This window comes from Procambarus clarkii, chromosome 22, assembly GCF_040958095.1.
Source record: "Procambarus clarkii isolate CNS0578487 chromosome 22, FALCON_Pclarkii_2.0, whole genome shotgun sequence".
Lineage (NCBI taxonomy): Eukaryota > Metazoa > Arthropoda > Malacostraca > Decapoda > Cambaridae > Procambarus > Procambarus clarkii.
This window is the reverse complement of record NC_091171.1, coordinates 16,823,622-16,846,702: the sequence shown is the minus strand read 5'-3', so window position 1 is coordinate 16,846,702 and position 23,081 is coordinate 16,823,622. Positions and strand designations below refer to the sequence as shown.

General features: G+C 45.7%; 2 protein-coding genes across 2 annotated transcripts in view; one reads left to right on the top strand and one right to left on the bottom strand.

The window, feature by feature from the left end:
• LOC138367424 (uncharacterized) overlaps positions 1 to 1,103 on the bottom strand; it is a 46,420-nt gene extending 45,317 nt beyond the window's left edge. Inside the window, exon 1 of the mRNA XM_069329073.1 lies at positions 911 to 1,103. Within this exon, the coding sequence (XP_069185174.1) occupies positions 911 to 1,103 (193 nt within the window). The remainder of the gene's footprint in view (positions 1 to 910) is intronic.
• An 8,291-nt stretch (positions 1,104 to 9,394) lies between these two features.
• Positions 9,395 to 10,726, top strand: LOC123760625 (uncharacterized PE-PGRS family protein PE_PGRS46-like). The gene has a single exon (XM_045746361.2). It carries the CDS (start codon positions 9,395 to 9,397, stop codon positions 10,724 to 10,726), a length of 1,332 nt encoding a protein of 443 aa, XP_045602317.2.
• Positions 10,727 to 23,081: the final 12,355 nt, after the last annotated feature.

The following is a 23,081-nucleotide window of genomic DNA, read 5'->3' as shown; positions in this document are numbered from 1 at the left end:
TCTATTAGGTACATCACACTGTATCTCATAGGAAGCAGAAACTGCATAGTGATCACTAACTAAGTGATTTACCAACGAACATTCCATCATATCTTGCACAAGGTTTCTACCCATTACATAATCAAGTCTGCCTCCCAATAAATGAGTTTGGGTATCCGTAGTATACACGGTTAATCTGTTGTCATAAACATATTTGATAAATTTGCATCCATTATCGTTGTTATTACTGTCTCCCAGCGTAATATGTCTAGCATTAAAATCTCCCATGTATATTGTCCCATGATTGTCTAGATCTGGGAACAATGTTACATTGAGTTTCTGGCTTCTGGCATATACGTTGAGGAATGAAAAGTGGCCTGCTGTAGTTTGTACATGAAAGTGATGGTACTGTGTGTGTACATTGTGTGACGTGCTCACAAGAATGTGCGGTAAATCACTTCTGACGTAAGTTAATAGGCCTGTGGCGTTACTGTTATTATAGGGTGCATACCCTCTGATTTTTGGTGGGGTTTTGTTTATCATGTTGGACGTGTAGGGCTCCTGTAAAGCAATTATATCTATAGGGCTCCTGTAAAGCAATTATATCTATGTTGTTACTGGTAACATATGCAATTAGGTCATTCAGTCTTTTGTTGATGCTACGAATGTTCCAACTGAGAAACCTAATGGTTCTTGTGTCAACAGCAGCCATCGTCTTGGTGTTGTTCCTCCCTGGGACTGGTGGTCTCATTGTTGTCCTCGTCCCACTTACACAATGCGTCAATAAGTGACTCTACGACGTAAAGAGCGACACCAACCTGGCGTTTGGTGTCGTCAGGAACATCTGGTGACATCATCAGATTCTTGATCACTGAGCAACTCGGGATGGTCCGCGAGTGAATGCTCTCTGTAAGTTGTATGGCATAATTACTGTCACTCAGAGTATTATCTTTTTCATTATCGTATTTGGCTTGAGCGCGTTCCTTAAGGTCATGAATCATTTTAAAATATGCTGATGCAGGTCGACTTCCTTTTCCAGTTAATGTTTCTGTGTCACTATTCACTGCTGTCATCCCTGAGTTGACTGACGACGTCACTGCCACCGCCTCCGTTGTCGCTCTCATCTCTGTTGTCGCCGCTGCCGCCGTCCGCCGCTGCTGCTGCCGCCGCCGCCGCTGCTGCTGCTGCCGCCGCCGCCGCCGCCGCCGCCGCCGCCGCCGCCGCCGCCGCCGCCGCCGTTGCTGCTGCTGCTGCTGCCGTCGCCGCCGCCGTCACCACCACCACAGGAACCTTTACCAGCGCGGGTCACGGCTGTGACACAGCTGCATGGAGGCTGCTGTATCTGTTGTGAAGGAGCCTGACGTAGCGTCTGTATAATTTCAGTCAGTTCTGCTACTTGTGCTTGCAAGGTTGCCAATGAAAGTTCCCTCTCCTAATCTTTCCGAGTAAGCCGGAGGACTCAAAACAGAAAACGGGACAATACGTCACTTTCGTGCTCCGATTTCATTTCAAATTACGTCCATTTTTGGCCATAGCGCGCATGCGAGCGAAAAGCGACGTTATTTTCAGAAGACGGTTGTTTGGCCTACCAACGCACATAAAACGTAAATATTGTGAGCGGCTACTTTTTTCAGAGATCGACTTAGTTTGAACGTTGGGGACCAGAATGTACAAAATGTGATGTATTTTACATGAGGACGGGTTGTAGGTGGGTGTTGTGACGTCACGCTTGAAGTCCACGTCAGTCATCTATATAGACTAGGCCTATGAGAGAAGTTAGACAACACGAGATCTGCCTCCAGACTCCGTCCAGATCCCTTTGAACCCCAGATGTCGGAACAATTCTAACATATGTAGAGCAAGCGGGAATCACTTTCCTTTCCACATCAATCCTTAACTGTTCACCTCTCTTCACCCAGCAGTAATTGGGTAGCTGGTTGTTAATAGATTGGCGGGTCGTGTTCCAGGAAAAACCAAGTAGAGTAAGGCTTACCATGAACTATGGGAAGTGAAAAGCCATAGTCTGCCTGATCAATCTGCCTGCGAACAGTTGTCAGAGCCATTTGCTCCTGCACTCACCTGTGGAAAAAAAAAGATATGTATATTTTAGGAAATTGACAAAGGCTACAAGTATAGGGCTATTTGGCAAAGAAACAACAAAAGTACTCGAATATGAATAACAGTAATATTAATATTTGTTTTGGGTGTCCAATAACCTTATATTAACACTAGGCCTACAGCTGTTTACCATTTTCATGGGGAGGGAAAAGCATCAGTCATTATTACAGGAAAAAGACAAATAATGAAATGTCATATATTAAAACATATTAAATCATACAAAAATATTACTCATCCATTATGTTACGGGCCGCTCCTTGAACCAATTGTCATATCAAAGACTATCAACATATTCAACTGTGTAACGATCTTCACGAGATTATTACTTGTTCAACTAAATAAACTTTGGAGGTTCGGTTCCTGAACCAATTATGTCCCTCTGTAGTTTTTTCACTGCCGCTCAAAAGATGGGTATGGGGTGAATAACAAATGAACCAAAAACATACTTTCCTTACATTATTTACCATATAACATACATCACAGGTTAACAAGCACTACCATACGAGACCAGGAGGCATGGCAGGATGTGCAAAATAGCGCATTTAAAAAGCATAGGTCAAATAGGCACGCTGAGCATGCCTGAAGAGGGTTTCTCGAGTTCAACTCGCCGAGCCCGCCTGGAGCCAATGATCATTTAAGTCCACCTTTGTTCCCGGCAATACAGTATTTCTAATGCTTGCTGGGAGGGTGTTGAACATCTTTGGACCTCTGATGTTCAGACAGTAATCTCTGATTGTGCTCTCTGAAGTGCACCAGGCATTATATCCTAAAATCGTGCTCCTCACTGGTTCTTTTCGGCATTTCCTTCCATACCTTTCGCTCCAGTATGTTGTTATTCCGCTGTGCATCTGGCACAGACCTGGGACCTGGCCCTCCAGTATCTTCCATGTATAAATATTATTTGATACCTTTCTCGTCTCCTTTCCAGAAAGTACATTTTGAGAGGGCCCAAGAATTTTCAACACTCTCCCTCTACACATATTGGCCATCCTGTGCGAGGATGGCCAGTAATGCCCGTCCTCTTACAAATTTACATCCTTTTTCGCTCGTATGCGCTACGGCCAAAAAATGCCGTAATTTGAACATGAAAAAATAATCGAAAAAATTAGATTTTTGTTTTCAAAAACTGCAAGTTAAGGGTCCTCTGGTAGGTTAGGAGGGCAGGTAGTTGTCCTAAGGTTTCAAAACGTCAGGAAAACTTAATTATAAGTGTCCTCTCCTATCCTGTACCTGATCAACCAGGTTGTGATTCGTACGCCAGGCTGCGAGCAGCCGCGTCCAACAGCCTGATTGACCAGTCCAGCAACCAGGAGGCCTGGTCGACGACCTAGCCGCGAGGACACTAAGCCCGGAAGCACCTCAAGGTCGGTAAGGTAACCTAACAGCCTAAGCCAGAAGACCCATAACAGAAAACGGGACAGTACGTCACTTTCGTGAGCTCATTCCTTTCTAAATTACGTTGTTTTTTAGCCTGAGTTGCCCATACGAGCGAAAAGCGACTAATTTGTAAGAGGACGGGTTGGAGACACCCTTCAAAAGAGAACTCGATAAACACCTCAAAGGGATACCTGATCAACCAGGCTGTGATTCATATGTCAGGCTGCTAGTAACCGCGTCCAACAGTCCGGTTGACCAACCACGGGCCATATTCACGAAGCAGTTACGCATGTACTAACGAACGTATACAACTTTCCTCAATCTTTGACGGCTTTGGTTACATTTATTAAACAGTTTACAAGCATGAAAACTTCCCAATCAACTGTTGTTATTGTTATAAACAGCCTCCTGGTGCTTCGGAGCACATTAACTGTTTAATAATTGTAAACAAAGCCGCCAAAGATTGAGAAAAGATGTACAAGTTCGTAAGTGCTTTGCGTAACTGCTTCGTGAATCTGGCCCCAGGAGGCCTGGTCAGAGACCGGGCCGCAGGGGACGTGGATCCACCGACGTATACTGTAACCCTACCTACCCGACTGTTCAACACGCTTCGACTACACATAAGGAACATAACTGGCCGACCCCTCACAGTGTTCAAGAGAGAACTGGATAAGCACCTCCAAAGGATACCTGATCAACCAGGCTGTGACTCATATGTCAGGCTGCGAGCAGCTGCGTCCAACAGTCTGGTTGACCAGTCCAGCAACCGGGAGGCCTGGTCGACGACCGGGCCGCGGGGACACTAAGCCCCGGAAGCACCTCAAGGCAAGGTAACCTTGTGGAGGTTCTGGGGATCAATGACCCCGCGGTCCCGGAACCTCAAGATAACCCCCCCCCCTCCAACCAGCACCCTACCCCTGGGGCCGGGTCAGGCTCAATTTGTGATAACTTGGTCCATCAGGCTGTTGCTTGGAGCGGCCCGCATAACCACTACAATCATCATAAGATCCAATGTCCAATGCTAATGAACGGTTAGAAGGTATTCCGTAGTATTTCCAATTCCTTACGTTATCCACTGTCCTGCCACTTTATGTAGGGCATACGTAAATCTGTGTATCTATGTATTTACGTATGTAGGTTAGCTTAGCATTTTAAAAGTACCGAATCACCTGTGGTTGATTGTTCAATAAATCCCTGAACTATATGTTTAACTGATCTCTAATCCTGTCTATGGAGGACAGAAGAAAATGTATATATGCTGGTTAGCATTGTAAATGTGTGGCCATGTTTGTGGTAGAAAATAATAAATAAAAAAAAAACACATACATCTCACATTATCCTCATCTATAGCTTTATACCTAACTTGATTTGTTCACATTTATCCCTCACTCGTCTGGCAATAACAGACTACGTACGAGACTGCACTACTCCGAGTAGACTCTCAATCGTCCCCGACAGTTTTGAACTTACGGTACTTTTTTCACTTCTCAAAAAAAATAAATGCAATCAACCCCGTGCCACACACTGAACTTGCGTTCAGTTGTGTCCGCTTCGGCAAAGTTCTCTAGATGGCGAGAACTTATTCAGTGGTGAACCCGCGCGAACCACCGGATGAGAACCACCAATGTTGTTCAATAGCTGCATTTTCCGGATCAGCCGGGCTGTGGTGGGTATGTGGGCCTGCGGGCCGCTCCAAGCAACAGCCTGGTGGACCAAACTCTCACAATTCAAGCCTGGCCTCGGGCCGGGTTTGGGGAGTAGAAGAACTCCCAGAACCCCATCAACCAGGTATCCCTATCATATTTTTCCATGATGAGAGCTTTCATTGCCCGAGAAGACAAACATTATACACACCCACCACACACGAACAAGGTGTGAGTGTACACACACACTCACCACACACGAACAAGGTGTGAGAGTGTACACACACCCCCACCACACACGAACAAGGTGTGAGAGTGTACACTCACACCCACCACACACGAACAAGGTGTGAGTGTACACACACACACCCACCACACACGAACAAGGTGTGAGTGTACACACACACCCACCACACACGAACAAGGTGAGAGTGTACACACACACACCCACCACACACGAACAAGGTGAGAGAGTGTACACTCACACACCCACCACACACGAACAAGGTGTGAGTGTACACACACACACCCACCACACACGAACAAGGTGAGAGAGTGTACACACACACCCACCACACACGAACAAGGTGAGAGAGTGTACACACACACCCACCACACACGAACAAGGTGTGAGTGTACACACACACACCCACCACACACGAACAAGGTGTGAGAGTGTACACTCACACACCCACCACACACGAACAAGGTGAGAGAGTGTACACACCCCCCCCACACACGAACAAGGTGTGAGAGTGTACACTCACACACCCACCACACACGAACAAGGTGAGAGAGTGTACACACACACACCCACCACACACGAACAAGGTGTGAGAGTGTACACTCACACACCCACCACACACGAACAAGGTGTGAGAGTGTACACTCACACACCCACCACACACGAACAAGGTGTGAGAGTGTACACACACACCCCCACCACACACGAACAAGGTGTGAGAGTGTACACACACCCACCCGCCACACACGAACAAGGTGTGAGTGTACACACACCCCCACCGCACACGAACAAGGTGTGAGAGTGTACACACACACACCCACCACACACGAACAAGGTGTGAGTGTACACACACCCCCACCACACACGAACAAGGTGTGAGTGTACACACACACACCCACCACACACGGACAAGGCGTGTGAGAGTGTACACACACCCCCACCACACACGAACAAGGTGTGAGAGTGTACACTCACACACCCACCACACACGAACAAGGTGTGAGTGTACACACACCCCCACCACACACGAACAAGGTGTGAGTGTACACACACCCCCACCACACACGAACAAGGTGTGAGAGTGTACACACACACACCCACCACACACGAACAAGGTGTGAGTGTACATACACACCCACCACACACGAACAAGGTGTGAGAGTGTACACACACACACACCCACCACACACGGACAAGGTGAGAGAGTGTACATACACCCCCACCACTAAACAAACAAAGCATGAAGCAGAAGCTGTTTACAAGATAAACTCCTAATAACCCGCTGACTTAAGATGGTGCCATAAAAGCCTCATGAGTGACAAGTCTGGCCAAAGTGAGGCAGCTCGGCCGGATGGGAGCGCCATGATTGCCGGCTGCCCACCTAACCTCGCATATGTATTCTTATGTGTATTTATGTATACAAGTGGAGAATACTTACGGGGTATCCTGGATGCACGTTAATCAGACTACGCCAGATAGTACAACTGCTGAAGGTACTGCCAACCTTGACGAGGTGGTTTCGGTATGGAGGAATTTTCTTTTTGGTTAAGTCTTCTATAATACAATGGTTACCCAGCATCCTCCGTGGAGAGGGAGAGAGATCTGCCAGACAACACCTAGTGTAGTGAGGTATTGAGCACTCAACCACGGAAGCTGGAGGAGCTGAACCACGAACCCACTTTACTACTAAAGTGCTAAAACACGATCAAGTGTGAACCCCTAAACGCCGTGCTAAGGGTCACTCGCTCTCTTTGCCCTCACCTTCCTTCTCCCCTTCCGTCCCTTGATCCCCCTCTTCCACCCTTAGTCCTCCCGTTCCCTTCCCATCCTCCCTTACCCTTACTTTGCCTTCTGCTTACTATGGGGATCAACCGTACACAACATTTCAGCTCGAAAATGGGTTTTCTTCCTATTGGGGAGTGTTGTACATGCTGCTATGGCGGTGTGTCCACTCACAAGATGAGTGGCGCTGCCCAATACTGTCACTATGGCGGTGTGTCCACTCACAAAATGAGTGGCGCTGCCCAATACTGTCACTATGGCGGTGTGTCCACCCACAAGATGAGTGGCGCTGCCCAATACTGTCACTATGGCGGTGTGTCCACTCACAAGATGAGTGGCGCTGCCCAATACTGTCACTATGGCGGTGTGTCCACTCACAAGATGAGTGGCGCTGCCCAATACTGTCACTATGGCGGTGTGTCCACTCACAAGATGAGTGGCGCTGCCCAATAAACTCGCCCCTCGGGGCAAAATTAAAAAAAAAAAATTCAGCTCGAGTCCCCAAACCATTCAACATCTAAGCAGCAGTTTTAGCGGCCTGTACACTGGATGTGTCACGAACCCACTAACTCCACAAGGAAGAAGCCAGTTACAAGTCTCAACATAGCCAGTCTGTCACTAAAAATATTTTAACGCAAAGTACTAAGCTCGACTCTACATAGACCAATGGAACTCACCATCTTATATAAAAGAAAATGAAAATAATAACTCCGTATTTTGTAACTATACACGAGGAAACTTTGACTCGGTCCGAAACCGGTTCGGGACCGAAATATTCAGTCTAAGTTTCCTTGTGCTTTGAAAATGGTGAATTATTACTGTATATTCATTTATTAGTGTGCTGTTGCACTTCATTCTCTTCTATAGAGAAATTACAAATTTAGTCGATGCCACAGCTACATCATGGCTCCCAACGCAAACAACAGACCTTAACAACATAAACAACGAGTGCCACCTTATCAACTACTGCTGCAGAGGTCCAACAAAAACTGTTAAAAGGTTTTAAGAACAAGGTGCCTCGCATTAGCAAAATAACCAATATTTGACACGTGAGAAAATCAGTAGGGGCCGTAAGGATGATTCGAACCTATACTCTACGGCCTAAGCAAACGCCTTAGGCAACTACACCTCGACATGGTCAAAAGAATTGCAAACTGGGATTCAATTGAATCCAACCTGGGAATCAACTGAATCTGCCAACCAGGTTGATTTTATTCATTTATTACGTACCCAAGACAATAACATTCATTACTGGCGAACAAAACAAAGGCAGTACTTTAAATTATAAAAAACTTTCAAGAGTCGGTCCGCCCTGGACCATTATCGTGTAGCGTGATAATGGTCCGAAACGTCGTCGCTTCTCCATCTTCTGGTGTGTGGTGTGGTCATCATCAAAATATTAGTTTAGCTACATTTTCTTAGCCAAATCCTGGATTTTTTATGGAGGGCAATATACTAATTATGACCTAAGGGTCTATTTTAGGCCTAGAATTGCTTTTAGACAGGTTCGGCCGTGTAGCTACTGTTCCACGCCTCGGCATACCATTTCCAGTATTTCAAATGGACAAAAAGTTGTTTTGGATACAACAGTCAATTTTGGCAGGGCGGGTAAACAAGTGATCCACAGAGACCAAGCCAGTCATGGGTTCTCTCGATGTATGAGGCCTTGAACCTCTCTGCTCTCTACCAGTCTTAGCTCGGCAAATATGCCTTCTGGTCCCATTGTTTTATTCTTACCAAGCAATGCAGTGACAGACGTGACGTTAGCGCCTTTGAGCGCTATCCTCTTTGATGTTATTTGCTTTTGAACATAAAATAAACGACGCAGGTTCGAATCCTCGTCACGGCCCTTGTGGATTTGTTCACCAAACACTTCTCGAAGCAAATTACATCCTAAACAAAACACAACCTACCACGCACCAACAAGCTGACGCTAAGGTCCCATTTGTAACTGCTACAGTACAGTAGGTAGTAACTAAGTGATTGTAACCTATCCACCGCTGCCCACTGGATGGGGGGCGGTGTGCAGGACAAACATATCAATTGTGACACTAGCTCTCCACATATGTCAGTTGCTTAATTTAGAAACTGCACTTGTGGTCGATCTCGAACCCATTGTTGATGTGACGACTTATACTGAATTGTGTAACTAGCTCATCAAGATTGTAACTTGCTTAGCTAAATGAATTGTGGGGTTCAGTCCCTGAGCCCATTATGTGCCTCTGTAACCCTTTCCACTACCGCCCACACGATGGGTATGGGGTGCATAATAAATGAACTAAACCTAATGTTACACAGGTGGAATAGTGTGTGTTTGGTGCCTTGTAATAGGGGAGAGGCCACGGACGGCGGTGGGAGGAACCTGGTCACGGACGGCGGTGGGAGGAACCTGGTCACGGACGGCGGTGGCAGGAACCTGGCCACGGACGGCGGTGGGAGGAACCTGGTCACGGACGGCGGTGGCAGGAACCTGGCCACGGACGGCGGTGGGAGGAACCTGGTCACGGACGGCGGTGGGAGGAACCTGGCCACGGACGACGGCGAGAGGAACCTGGCCACGGACGGCGGTGGGAGGAACCAGGCCACGGACGGCACTAGCAGGAACCTGGCCACGGACGGCGGTGGCAGGAACCTGGCCACGGACGGCGGTGGCAGGAACCTGGCCACGGACGGCGGTGGCAGGAACCTGGCCACGGACGGCGGTGGGAGGAACCTGGCCACGGACGACGGCGAGAGGAACCTGGCCACGGACGGCGGTGGGAGGAACCAGGCCACGGACGGCACTAGCAGGAACCTGGCCACGGACGGCGGTGGCAGGAACCTGGCCACGGACGGCGGTGGCAGGAACCTGGCCACGGACGGCGGTGGCAGGAACCTGGCCACGGACGGCGGTGGCAGGAACCTGGCCACGGACGACGGCGAGAGGAACCTGACCACGGACGGCGGTGGGAGGAACCTGGCCACGGACGACGGCGAGAGGAACCTGACCACGGACGGCGGTGGCAGGAACCAGGCCACGGACGGCGGTGGCAGGAACCTGGCCACGGACGGCGGTGGCAGGAACCTGGCCACGGACGGCGGTGGCAGGAACCTGGCCACGGACGGCGGTGGCAGGAACCTGGCCACGGACGGCGGTGGCAGGAACCTGGCCACGGACGGCGGCGGCAGGAACCTGGCCACGGACGGCGGTGGCAGGAACCTGGCCACGGACGGCGGTGGCAGGAACCTGGCCACGGACGGCGGTGGCAGGAACCTGGCCACGGACGGCGGTGGCAGGAACCTGGCCACGGACGGCGGCGGGAGGAACCTGGCCACGGACGGCGGTGGCAGGAACCTGGCCACGGACGGCGGTGGCAGGAACCTGGCCACGGACGGCGGTGGCAGGAACCTGGCCACGGACGGCGGTGGCAGGAACCTGGCCACGGACGGCGGTGGCAGGAACCTGGCCACGGACGGCGGTGGCAGGAACCTGGCCACGGACGGCGGTGGCAGGAACCTGGCCACGGACGGCGGTGGCAGGAACCTGGCCACGGACGGCGGTGGCAGGAACCTGGTCACGGACGGCGGAGTAAGAAACAGTTAACAGACGGCAGAGGGGGGGGGGGATGATAGGCGACATAATAGAGGGAGGAGCCGGACTATTCCCAGCACACCACCCACCATTCAACTCGGACTATAGGTCGCCGCTGATCCTAATGTGATCCTTCGCACGCCTTTGTTCCTTAACGCGCGATCAAAACCGCTTCAAGCGTCCAGGCGAGGAACACCAGCACAATACCTGCTTGATGGGGTTCTGGGAGTTGTTCTACTCCCTTGTGAGAGCTTAGTCCAACAGGCTGTTGCTTGGAGAGGCCCGCAGGCCCCACATACCCACCACAGCCCGGTTGGTCCGGCACTTCTTGAAGAAACCTATCTAGTTTTCTCTTGATAGTTTGATCAAATACACCATTTGACTGGGCTACGCTTCATTCTGCTGCCTTTCTCGCCACGAAGGCAATTCAGGAAATTGTGAGCTGTGAATGCTCCTTATCCGCGGTGGTGACTGACATGACAAAATAAAATTAAAAATATAAAAATAAAATTAAAAAAAAAATAAAAAATAAAATTAAACTCTATCAGTGTACTCCCATCTCTGCAGTTAAAAATTATATGAATTAAACATTCAGGCCTGACAGAAATCACCTTTTAAAGGCATGAAACACCTGCATAAATTCATGATTTGTTTACATCACACATTCAACATACTGTCAGCGAGTGTAAGAAATATTGCCGGAACATTTCATAAATAAATTATTTGTCCTAGGCTACGGGAACTTTGAATAAGTCAAACTTCACCAGAGAACGAACGAAAACTGTTTAAAGCTAAAGAATAATTGTCTGGGACATTTTAGGATATTCTTATCTTTAGCTAAAGAAACATGGCAAACGTCAGATCGTGGATGATGATACTATTCAAAGCACTTGTTCACCCTCAGTCAAATTATCCTATCTCCTGTGTTTAAAGACGACCAAATTGTCTCGTTCAGAAATGTACTAAACATATTTATCGCCCGCTAGATTGTTCTTGTCATTACACAATTTTTGCTCCTGGATAGATGTGACAATATCCATTACCAAATCCTGTGTGTCATAATGACAACCGCTACCAAACTGTTAACATTAGGACCCCAGATTTTAACATTAGCTTAGCCAAAACGTTGGACATTAAGATAAACAAAACAAAAACTCTGCTACTCATCTTCAAAATATATGTAAAAGTTAAATAAGTGTATGCCACCAATAGGCTAATGGGCTGTCTGAAGCATCAGTTCAGACTGTTTTCACGTTTTGACAAGCGTCAAATTGCAAGTGGCTTTTGCCTAATATGAAGCGGACGACTCTAGAGCATCCAGCTAATATACCGAGGACCACATGCTCATTAGACAATCGGACCGTCAGTATTACAGCTCATTTAAAACCACTAAGCTACAAGTTTCGACGATGTTGCCGATTGTCGCGCATCAAGTGAGGACAGCTTGTGCATCCGACACACCAATAACCCAACACAGCCTAGTTTAGCTGTTGAACTGTAGCACATTTAATACTAAGTAATGCAACACGCGCACCGACAATAACAAGCGACATACTGAAGGGCGAGCTATATCAGTGCTTAATATTGTATACACACTGTTGAGAGCGCTTCATGCAGCACACGGTCAAAACAAAGCCATAGTGAAGGAATACTCACCTAGTTGTGTTTGCGGGGGTTGAGCTTTGCTCTTTCGGCCCGCCTCTCAACTGTCAATCAACTGGTGTACAGATTCCTGAGCTTCTCGAGTTCTATCATATCTACATTTGAAACTGTGTATGGAGTCAGCCTCCACCACATCACTTCCTAGTGCATTCCATTTCCTAACTACTCTGAGACTGAAAACGTTATTTCTAATGTCTCTGTGGCTCATTTGGGTACTCAGCTTCCACCTGTGTCCCCCTGTGCGTGTGCCATCCGTGTTAAATAATTCATCCTTGTCTACCCTCTCAATTCCCTTGAGAATTTTGTATGTGGTGATCATGTCTCTCCGAGCTCTTCTGTCTTCCAGCGACATGAAATGTATTTCACGCAGCCCTTTCCACGCAGAATGAGAGAGAGAGAGAGAGTGTGTGTGTGTGTGTGTGTGTGTGTGTGTGTGTGTGTGTGTGTGTGTGTGTGTGTGTGTGTGTGTGTGTGTGTGTGTGTGTGTGTGCGCGCGCGCGCGCGCGCTACTGAACGTGCATTTAGTGAAGCCAAGTAAGGGTTTGCTTGACGTCATCTGGATGCCATATTGGACTTGGGAGCTTCAGCTGGAGGGATGTGCAAAATAATACTTTTAGACCAGTTCCCTGAAGCCTTATAGATATACATATGTTTTGCTTTACAATCGAAATGTTGCCTGTCATTTACGTATGCAAATGCACAAAGGTTTAAACATATCGATTAAAATGTATGCAGATCATAAGTAATCATTTAAAAAGTGTAGCTGAACATGCATATATTAACAGTACCACCCTTGTTATTGTTTACTGCGCTATGATAAGCTTGTCGAGACTGTTAATAGCACGGTAAAAGGGGGCGATAATGGGAGGTCGAACCCCCTCCCCACCTCCACTCAACGCCAGCTCGCTCATGCGTGTGTTGTTTTCCTTGTGGGGGGGGGGGGGTTGATCTTCAGCTCTTGGCTTCCCCCTCTCAAAACCATCAATCGATTGCCAGGGCAGATTCCTGGGCGCTATCCGCTGGCCAGCCCGTCCTCCTAAGGTTTCCCAGCGTCAAGAAAACGGTAAATTTAAAGTGTCCTCTCCTAATCTCCCAGAGGACCCAAAACAGAAAACGGGACAGAAAGCCATTTTCGCGAGCCGCTTCCATTTTCTAGTACGACAATTTTTGGCCTTGTGTAAGGCATACAAACGAAAAGCGACGTTCTTTGTAGGACAGGTTGCATCTGAAGGTTGTGTAGGTCACTTCACAACCAGTTCCCCCATTACTGGTGGGTGAAGAGGAGCCGTATAACATGGATACCTACTTAAATATTTTTAGATTAAGGACCTGCCCGAAACGCTGTGCGTACTAGTGGCTTTACAAGAATGTAATTACTATGCTATGTATCCTCACAATCCCAATGTACCTTCTTGTATATATAAAAATAAATAAAATAGATGCCCCTATTCCATCATATATTTACTATTCTGACTTAATATTTACTACTGTATGATGTGTTTGGCTCACTTGATACGTAGTTACCGCTTGTGTCACACCGTCTGTGTACTAACCCTGTCTCCCTTGTTTTGTCGTTTCCAGTGACCTACCTTTTAAGTTCATTTAGCTCCTCGTCGTAATTCAAATCACTCAGCTCCTGGAGTAGTCTGTTTATATCTCGATATTCTCCAACTTAATGTTGTATAACAGAAGATAGGGATTGTACGCTGGCGCTGCCTGCTCCGGAATGTGTGTGATATACATAACTATACCGAGTCCTTGGACCAGATTCAGGAAGCAGTTACGCAAGGACTTACGAACCTGTACATCTTTTCTCAATCTTTGGCGGTTTTATTTACAATTATTAGACAGTTAATGAGCTCCGAAGCACCAGGAAGCTGTTTATAACAATGACAACAGTTGATTGGGAAGTTTTCATGATTGTAAACTGTTTAATAAATGTAACCAAAACCGTCAAAGATTGAGGAAAGATGTACACGTTCGTAAGTACTTGCGTAACTGCTTCGTGAATCTGGCGCCTGGCCGCTTCCTTCGTGCACGCGTACGGTAGCAAAAGCGTTTTGAGAGTTGGGTGTAATGTGTAATCTGGAGTTTTATAACCTGTGCCCGGGAGCAAGACGGCCTAAACGTAACGTAACGACGTGGATTATGTTTTCACCTTCATCGTACCACAAAAGCAGCATGCAGGCGACAATCGACTTGAGAATGGTCCAGGACGGACCGAAACGTCGTCGTCCCTTCAACTTCTAGTGTGTGGTCTGGTCAACAAAAGCAGCATCTCTTTCTTACCGACTTTTACAATTTCATGTAAACTGAGCGGCCACGCTACTGAATATCATAAATACAGAAAAGAGCGTACTACGATTACCAGCGACGATCATTATTCTTTCAAAAATAAATAAATAATACCAGTGTGGTTAATGAAGTTTTCCAAACTAACATCTGTTCGAGATTAAAAGAATACAATCTCAAGTCTAGGCGAAATACAAAATCCTAAAAGTTCTATAAAACAGCAACAAGTACAAGGTCAAAGTCAAGAAAGTCATAATAAATACATTGTTACACACAGCTCCCTAAAAGTCACGCCTCACCTCTCCCGCCCACCAACACGCGCTCATTTTCAGTTTGTTTTGTAATAAGATAACCCAGTAGGCTACAAGAGCAATATACTTAGGGTAAATCCACAAGGGCCATGACGAGGATTCGAACCTACAGTCTGTGAGCATCCCAGACGCTGCCTTAATCGACTAAGGAAACGTCTGGGATGCTCACAGACGCAGGTTCGAATCCTCGTCACGGCCCTTGTGGGTTTGTTCATTGATGCATCACGTTATTGTGATTTCTGTGTGTAATACTTAGGGCCTAACACTGCACTGAGGACTGGAATATTTAACTATATATTTCTTTCTTTCAGGCATTAATGGAACTGGTTAAGTGCTCGACTTACGACACTGACCACAGACGCCTCCGACTCGATCAGCTTGTTCTCTCGATTTGTCACACCCACAACAAATTCAACGTACTAACCTAACCCAAACCACCCACCCAACCTACTTAACCGATACAGATAAGAGGAGCATTACTGTTGAGCCGCTCTCACGGTACGTTACATTTAGCATGCTGGTTACCATTACGTCATAGTAGTTGAGAGGACCGGTTGCTCTGGCACTATACAGCCCTAATGGCTTAGCGTTTTCTCCTCATAATTACCCCCCTCTTGTTCTAAACCTAATACTTATAAGTTCCTTAATTGCTTTTAGCCTAAGCCAAATTAACATTTAACTACAGATTTCCAAGAATACACTATTTCCATTTTCGTCATGCTTGGAAAGAAGTGTGCATAAACTTTCTAGTTCTGCCTTTCCTGGCAGTGAGAATGTTTTTGAAGCTTATAAATAAACTTAACGCAGGATAAGCTTAATTTTCATATCTGCAAGATGGTCGAAGTAAAAGGATTAATTAAACTGCATGGCACTCCCCCACTTAAGGCACTCCCCCAGAATTGGCTCTGCTTAAGCAAGTGGCCAACTAAGAGCTTGTCTAATGACCAGCGTTTCATGAACCCATGTCATGAAAACACTTTACATTCTCATCGGGGGGTCAGGCAGAGAACGCGTTCTGACTGGAACACCGAGTGGGTGGAGCAGGCAAGACCATTAGGCCCGTTACTGAAATGAACCCAATGACGGGGCATGTGCATGGCGTGCAGACCAGACTACAGATCGTCTGCTGCGTACATGGCGTCCTTGGAGGAGTGTGCCAGACTCCGATAGGGTAAGGTAATTATGATGAGAAAGCAGATGTTGTTGTTATAGATTAAGCTACTCGGAACAAGTTCCAAGTAGCACGGGCTATGGTGAGCCCGTAGTGGACTTACCTGGCACGGGAGCGGTGAGAAAGCGGAAAGCCAGTAAGAATAAATAGCACTCTGAAGAGATGCGAAGACAAGGATCTGGGATAGGACGGTGGGAAGGAATGGGGGGGGGGCGCCTAACCACTAGGAACATGGGGGGGGGGGGGATCGAACTGCGGCCTGCAAGAAGCGAAGCCGTCGCTGTAATGACCAGTTGATTGGGTAGACTTCGACAAGAGGGCGAGCAAAATCCGATGAGAATGTTAAATTTGCCTAAATAATGTTGAGCTTTCCTAAAATAGACTATTTCAAAAGTAAAAAATTATACAGATGGTAAAAAAAATGGTAATGATGGATAAAAAAATAACAAGTACAAAAAATGGATAAAGTAAAAAATGTAAAGGATACAGTAAAAAATTATACGGATGTATTCAATGATGTGCTGTAACATTTGCAAGCATAACCTCAAGATAACCTCAAGATGACTAAACTTTACTGTAGTTACTGCTCAAGAAAAATGATATCCCCTTTAGTATCTTTTGTGACAATCCTCGTGTAGCTTTCTGTTTTAGGTCTAGACATGGTTTATGTTTTTGTTTGATAAGTCGCCGACTGCACCCACATGAATATATAGATTAAACCACAGCTATATACCTGCATCCTTTGCTGCAACCATACCCAGCCAAGCGATCTTTTGTGGCATACACACACCCCCAGCCTATCTTTTGCTACGACCAATAGGCAACTTTAATACAGATATCATCCATTTAATCATATTAAATATTCATATTTTCAGACTGTGGTGCGCGTACATGTTTATAAACATGTTGTCATAGCCTGTCTATAACGTGTTGTCATAGCCTGTCTATAACGTGTTGTCATAGCCTGTCTATAACGTGTTGTCATAGCCTGTCTATAACGTGTTGTCATAGCCTGTCTATAACGTGTTGTCATAGCCTGTCTATAACGTGTTGTCATAGCCTGTCTATAACGTGTTGTCATAGCCTGTCTATAACGTGTTGTCATAGCCTGTCTATAACGTGTTGTCATAGCCTGTCTATAACGTGTTGTCATAGCCTGTCTATAACGTGTTGTCATAGCCTGTCTATAACGTGTTGTCATAGCCTGTCTATAACGTGTTGTCATAGCCTGTCTATAACGTGTTGTCATAGCCTGTCTATAACGTGTTGTCATAGCCTGTCTATAACGTGTTGTCATAGCCTGTCTATAACGTGTTGTCATAGCCTGTCTATAACGTGTTGTCATAGCCTGTCTATAACGTGTTGTCATAGCCTGTCTATAACGTGTTGTCATAGCCTGTCTATAACGTGTTGTCATAGCCTGTCTATAACGTGTTGTCATAGCCTGTCTATAACGTGTTGTCATAGCCTGTCTATAACGTGTTGTCATAGCCTGTCTATAACGTGTTGTCATAGCCTGTCTATAACGTGTTGTCATAGCCTGTCTATAACGTGTTGTCATAGCCTGTCTATAACGTGTTGTCATAGCCTGTCTATAACGTGTTGTCATAGCCTGTCTATAACGTGTTGTCATAGCCTGTCTATAACGTGTTGTCATAGCCTGTCTATAACGTGTTGTCATAGCCTGTCTATAACGTGTTGTCATAGCCTGTCTATAACGTGTTGTCATAGCCTGTCTATAACGTGTTGTCATAGCCTGTCTATAACGTGTTGTCATAGCCTGTCTATAACGTGTTGTCATAGCCTGTCTATAACGTGTTGTCATAGCCTGTCTATAACGTGTTGTCATAGCCTGTCTATAACGTGTTGTCATTGCCTGTCTATAACGTGTTGTCATAGCCTATTTCTTGTTGGTGGCTAAAATGTCAGAACTACCAACGGGAGAGGTTACTTCGGTGTCACATTACGTACTGTATTTCTGCAACTGTAAGTTAAGGCGTATTATCACCAGACTCCTGTATTATTAACTCATTCTGCTTATAATCATTAATGGCAGTGTTGGTAAAGAGGGAATTAAATAAAGCAATATTTTAGTGACCCGTATGTAATGTTGGCAGCCGTGAGTGACTATACTTCCCGAGGTACATCCACACTTTCCCCCTCAGAGGCATCTGGTGATTGGCACGAGGAGGACGTACTGCGCCGTACATAGATTAGTAGTAATTTATTTACCTTTTTTTCTGGTATTTTGATTGGTTCGGCTCGTTTGTGTAAACTTATTTGGCTGCTTGTACCTGTTTTAGGGAGTTTTCTAAGCTAAAGTTTTAATTAAACAATTTATGACTTACTTCCTAGAGCCAAGATGATTTATTAATTTGAGGTTCTTCATCATATACAGTATACATATCCACTAAACCTCATAAATAGGTGTTTTCATAATATATATATATATATATATATATATATATATATATATATATATATATATATGCGAACAAGCCTGAATGGTCCCCAGGACTATATGCGAATGAAAACTCACACCCCAGAAGTGACTCGAACCCATACTCCCAGAAGCAACGCAACTGGTAACTACAGGGCGCCTTAATCCGCTTGACCATCACGGCCGTCAAAAGGAAGTGATAGCCGAGGCTATTTGAGCCACTTCCCCGACGGCAACTCGGATGGTAATCTTGGGCATAGCATTTCACCAAATCACCTCATTCTTTGGGGCACACGTGAGGAACACAAATGCGAACAAGCCTGAATGGTCCCCAGGACTATATGCGAATGAAAACTCACACCCCAGAAGTGACTCGAACCCATACTCCCAGAAGCAACGCAACTGGTAACTACAGGGCGCCTTAATTCATATATATATATATATATATATATATATATATATATATATATATATATATATATATATATATATATATATATATATATATATATATATATTATACTTGTAGGGTTTTGTTCATTAAGCTCGTGTCATTTTTAAGCTTCGGTTTTTCTCATAATGATGCCATAACAATCGCTACTCTGGGTGAGTGGGTGAGTGAGTGAGTGAGTGAGGTGCACTACAGGTGCATAGGTACTCATAACTATCAGCATCAGTCCCGAGACTGTTCAACACGCTTCCACTACACACAACGTGCAGTGGAAGCATAAGTGGCCGAACCCTTACAGTGTTCAAGAGAGTACTCGATAAACCCCTCAAAAGGATACCTGATCAACTAAGCTGTGATTCACACGTCAGACTGCGAGCAGCCGCGCCCAATAGCCTGATTGACCAGACCATCAACCAGGAAGCCTGGTAAGAGACCGGGCTGCGGGTACGCTCTTTCCGAAATTGAATTGAAATTGCAATAAGTTTATTGAGGTAATACACACACAAAGGGATGAGGTAGCTCAAGCTATCCTCACCACGTTAAGTACATCGTGTTAATACATACATAGATACACATCACAAGCAATGAACGTATTACCGAACATTCTGAGAGATAAACATGTACATTTCCTCCTTTACACAAGTAGCTCGTTCCGAAAACCAATGCACGGTAATTAAGCCTAGCTCAGAGACCCCCGCCCCCCCCCCTAATAACCTAGGTTGCCCTACGGACCCTAACCAGCCCACAACAGTTGCTTAACCCCAGGAAACCTGGTTGCTGAACCACTATGACATGGCATTAGATGCCATGGAAGACAAACAAAACGCTGATGTATTTTAAACAGATTTCGTAAAAGCCTTCGACAAATGTGACCATGGTGTTATTGCAGAAAAAAAAATGCGTTCAAAGGAAATTACCGGAAAATTAGGCAGATGAATCTACAATTTCCTGACTAACAGAACCCAATGTGTAATAGTCAACAAAATAAAATCCGGACCATCAACCGTGAAGAGCTCAGTCCCCCAGGGTACTGTGCTTGCTCCAGTACTTTTTCTCATCCTCATAACGGACATAGACAAGGACACAGTCTATAGTACCTTCCTTTGCAGAAGACACTAGGATTTTTATGAGTAGACAACATAGTGGACACAGCAAACCTCCAATCAGAGGCAAATCAGGTCTTTCTATGGGCTATAGAAAATAATATGGTGTTTAACGATGTTCCAGCTCCTGCGCTACTGAAAAAATTAAAATATACAAACGGAAACCACATACAAAACACAGTCACAACATAGAATGAAAAGGCAATGAATGTAAAGGATTTAGGTGTACTCATGTCGGAAGACCTTACCTTTAAAAATACAATAAAGTAACCGTCACAACTGCAAGAAAAATGACAGGTTGGATAACAAGAACTTTTTACACTAGAGATGCTATGCTCAGTAGAACATCTAAACTATCGTAACTGACTACAATGCCTAAATCTCCCCGCTCCTCTGCCAGGTAAGTTACGGGCTCACCATATCCCGTGCAACTTGGAACTTGTTCCGAGTAGCTGAATCTATAACAACAGCAGTCTAAATCTGTATTCTCTTGAGCGAAGGTGGGAGAGAGATACATAATAATTTACATGTGGAAAATATTAGAGGCAAACCTGCACGCAGAAATAACACCACATGAGACCAGGAGGCATGGCAGGATGTGCAGAATACCCCTGATGAAGAACAGAGGTGTAAAAGGTACTCTGAGAGAGAACTCTATCAACATCAGAGGCCCGAGACTGTTCAACACGCTTCCACTACACATAAGGGGCATAACTGGCCGACCCCCTCACAGTGTTCAGGAGAGAACTTGATAAGTAACTCCAAAGGATACCTGATCAACCAGGCTGTGATTCATACGTCAGGCTGCGAGCAGCCGCGTCCAACAGCCTGGTTGACCAGTCCAGCAACGAGGAGGCCTGGTCGAAGACCGGGCCGCTGGGACGCTATGCCTGAAATCATCTCAAGGTAACCTCAAGGTATTTACGGCTAGGTGTAACAAACATATTCGGTCAAAGGAAACTTTGCCAACCATTTGTGTCCCGCAATCCCCAAGTGCGAATCGAGAACGAAGCCAACTCGTAACCATTTACTCGGTGCAGCTGCAACATTCTCTGTGTACCCAGTAGTTGTTGTTGATGATGATTCAGCTACTATGAAAAGTTCCAAGTAGCACGGGCTATGGCGAGCCCGAAGTGAACTTACCTGGCACAGGAACGAGCTTGTGACACAGTACTCAGGGCGGCAGCGGGCCATTGGGAAACTAGTTCGTGAGCAACCCGTCCTCTCACAAATTATGTCACTTTTCGCTCGTATGCGCACTCAGGCTAAAAACCAACGTAATTCAAAATGAAATTGGCCCACGAAAGTGACGTACCGTCCCGTTTTCTGTTTTGGGTCCTCTGGCTTAAGCTGTTAGGAGAGGAGAGGACACTTGTAATTAATGGTTTCCATAACGTTTTGAAACCTTAGGAGAACTTGCTGCCCTCCTAACCTACCAGAGGACCCTTATTTTGCTGTTTTGGAAAAAAAAAATCCAAAATTTGGAAAATAAATTTCCATCTTGAATTACGTCGATATTTGGCCGTAGCGCATACGAGCGAAAAGCAACGTAATTTGCAAGAGGACGGGAGCCTACGCAAGGCGAAGATTTTGCAGGAGCGGCCCCACCTCCGGGCCACCCCAAGCAACAATACTTTAGCGCGACAAGGTCCTAGAATGCCCCTCTTCTGCCGGGTAACGACAACGGTTTTGTAGACAAACACCGTGTTTTTAGTCGTCTCTGTGGAGACGTGTGTGAAGGATGAAGCTATTTAACCGTAGTGTCAACGAAGCGTGGCCGATAATTGTTTATTGGTCACATTTACGTCAGCCACTCGATCTTTGTTTTTTTATCTTTATTTAATAATATACAATATAAATCATATATCTTGAGGTTATCTTGAGTTGATTTCGGGGCTTTTAGTGTCCCCGCGGCCCGGTCTTTGACCAGGCCTCCACCCCCAGGAAGCAGCCCGTGACAGCTGACTAACACCCAGGTACCTATTTACTGCTAGGTAACAGGGGCATTCAGGGTGAAAGAAACTTTGCCCATTTGTTTCTGCCTCGTGCGGGAATCGAACCCGCGCCACAGAATTACGAGTCCTGCGCGCTATCCACCAGGCTACGAGGCCCCATTCATATCATATACACAAATTTAACAAGGAAATACTACATATACAGTAGTATAATTCTCAGTAAACAAGTATTTCACATTATCACAGAGCATGAACTTTAAACCACTAAATGTTATATGTTTTTTCCGTAAATGATTCACAGTTTTAGAGATTATATTTACATCAATTTACAGTGGAAATTATTACATTTATATTTTATATAATTCTCAGTAAACAAACACCTGATCTGGGCAATGTTTTGCAAGTGCAAGATGCGAATGACAGACGTTGGTTATCTTCTTGAGGTTATCTGGAGATGACTTCGGGGCTTAACGACCCCGCGGCGTCCCCGTTGGTGGGCACAATAACGAATCATAATAATGACATCATTCAATGCCGAAATAATTTGCATTGTACTGAAGACTTCAGATAATTCACTTGCATATCAAAAAAATTCTAAGCGTTCTGTCTATCAAAACAAAATGTACAAACATCTTTGTTTAAATGACTACACAGATGTATAATCTACAAGCAGATGAGGAGTCACAATAACGTGGCTGAAATATGTTGAAATCGACTTGAGAATGGTCCAGGACGGACCGAAACGTCGTCGTCGTCCCTTCACTTTCTTAGTGTGTGGTTTGGTCATCAATATAATCCACAAGAAATACATTAATATAAAACACCACACCTACGAAACTTGGAATTCAAAGTGGGCACCAACACCACTTCAATGTAGGAGAATAGGCTCAGAGAAAGAGGTAGGGGAAAGGTATAGGGAAATATTACAAGCAGTGCTGATAAAGAGTCCAGTTTTACACCCAGTGAATACGCGAGGACGTTA

Coding starts and splice junctions, on each gene's coding strand:
- LOC123760625 (XM_045746361.2), top strand. CDS start 9,395: ATGGGTATGGGGTGCATAATAAATGAACTAAACCTAATGTTACACAGG.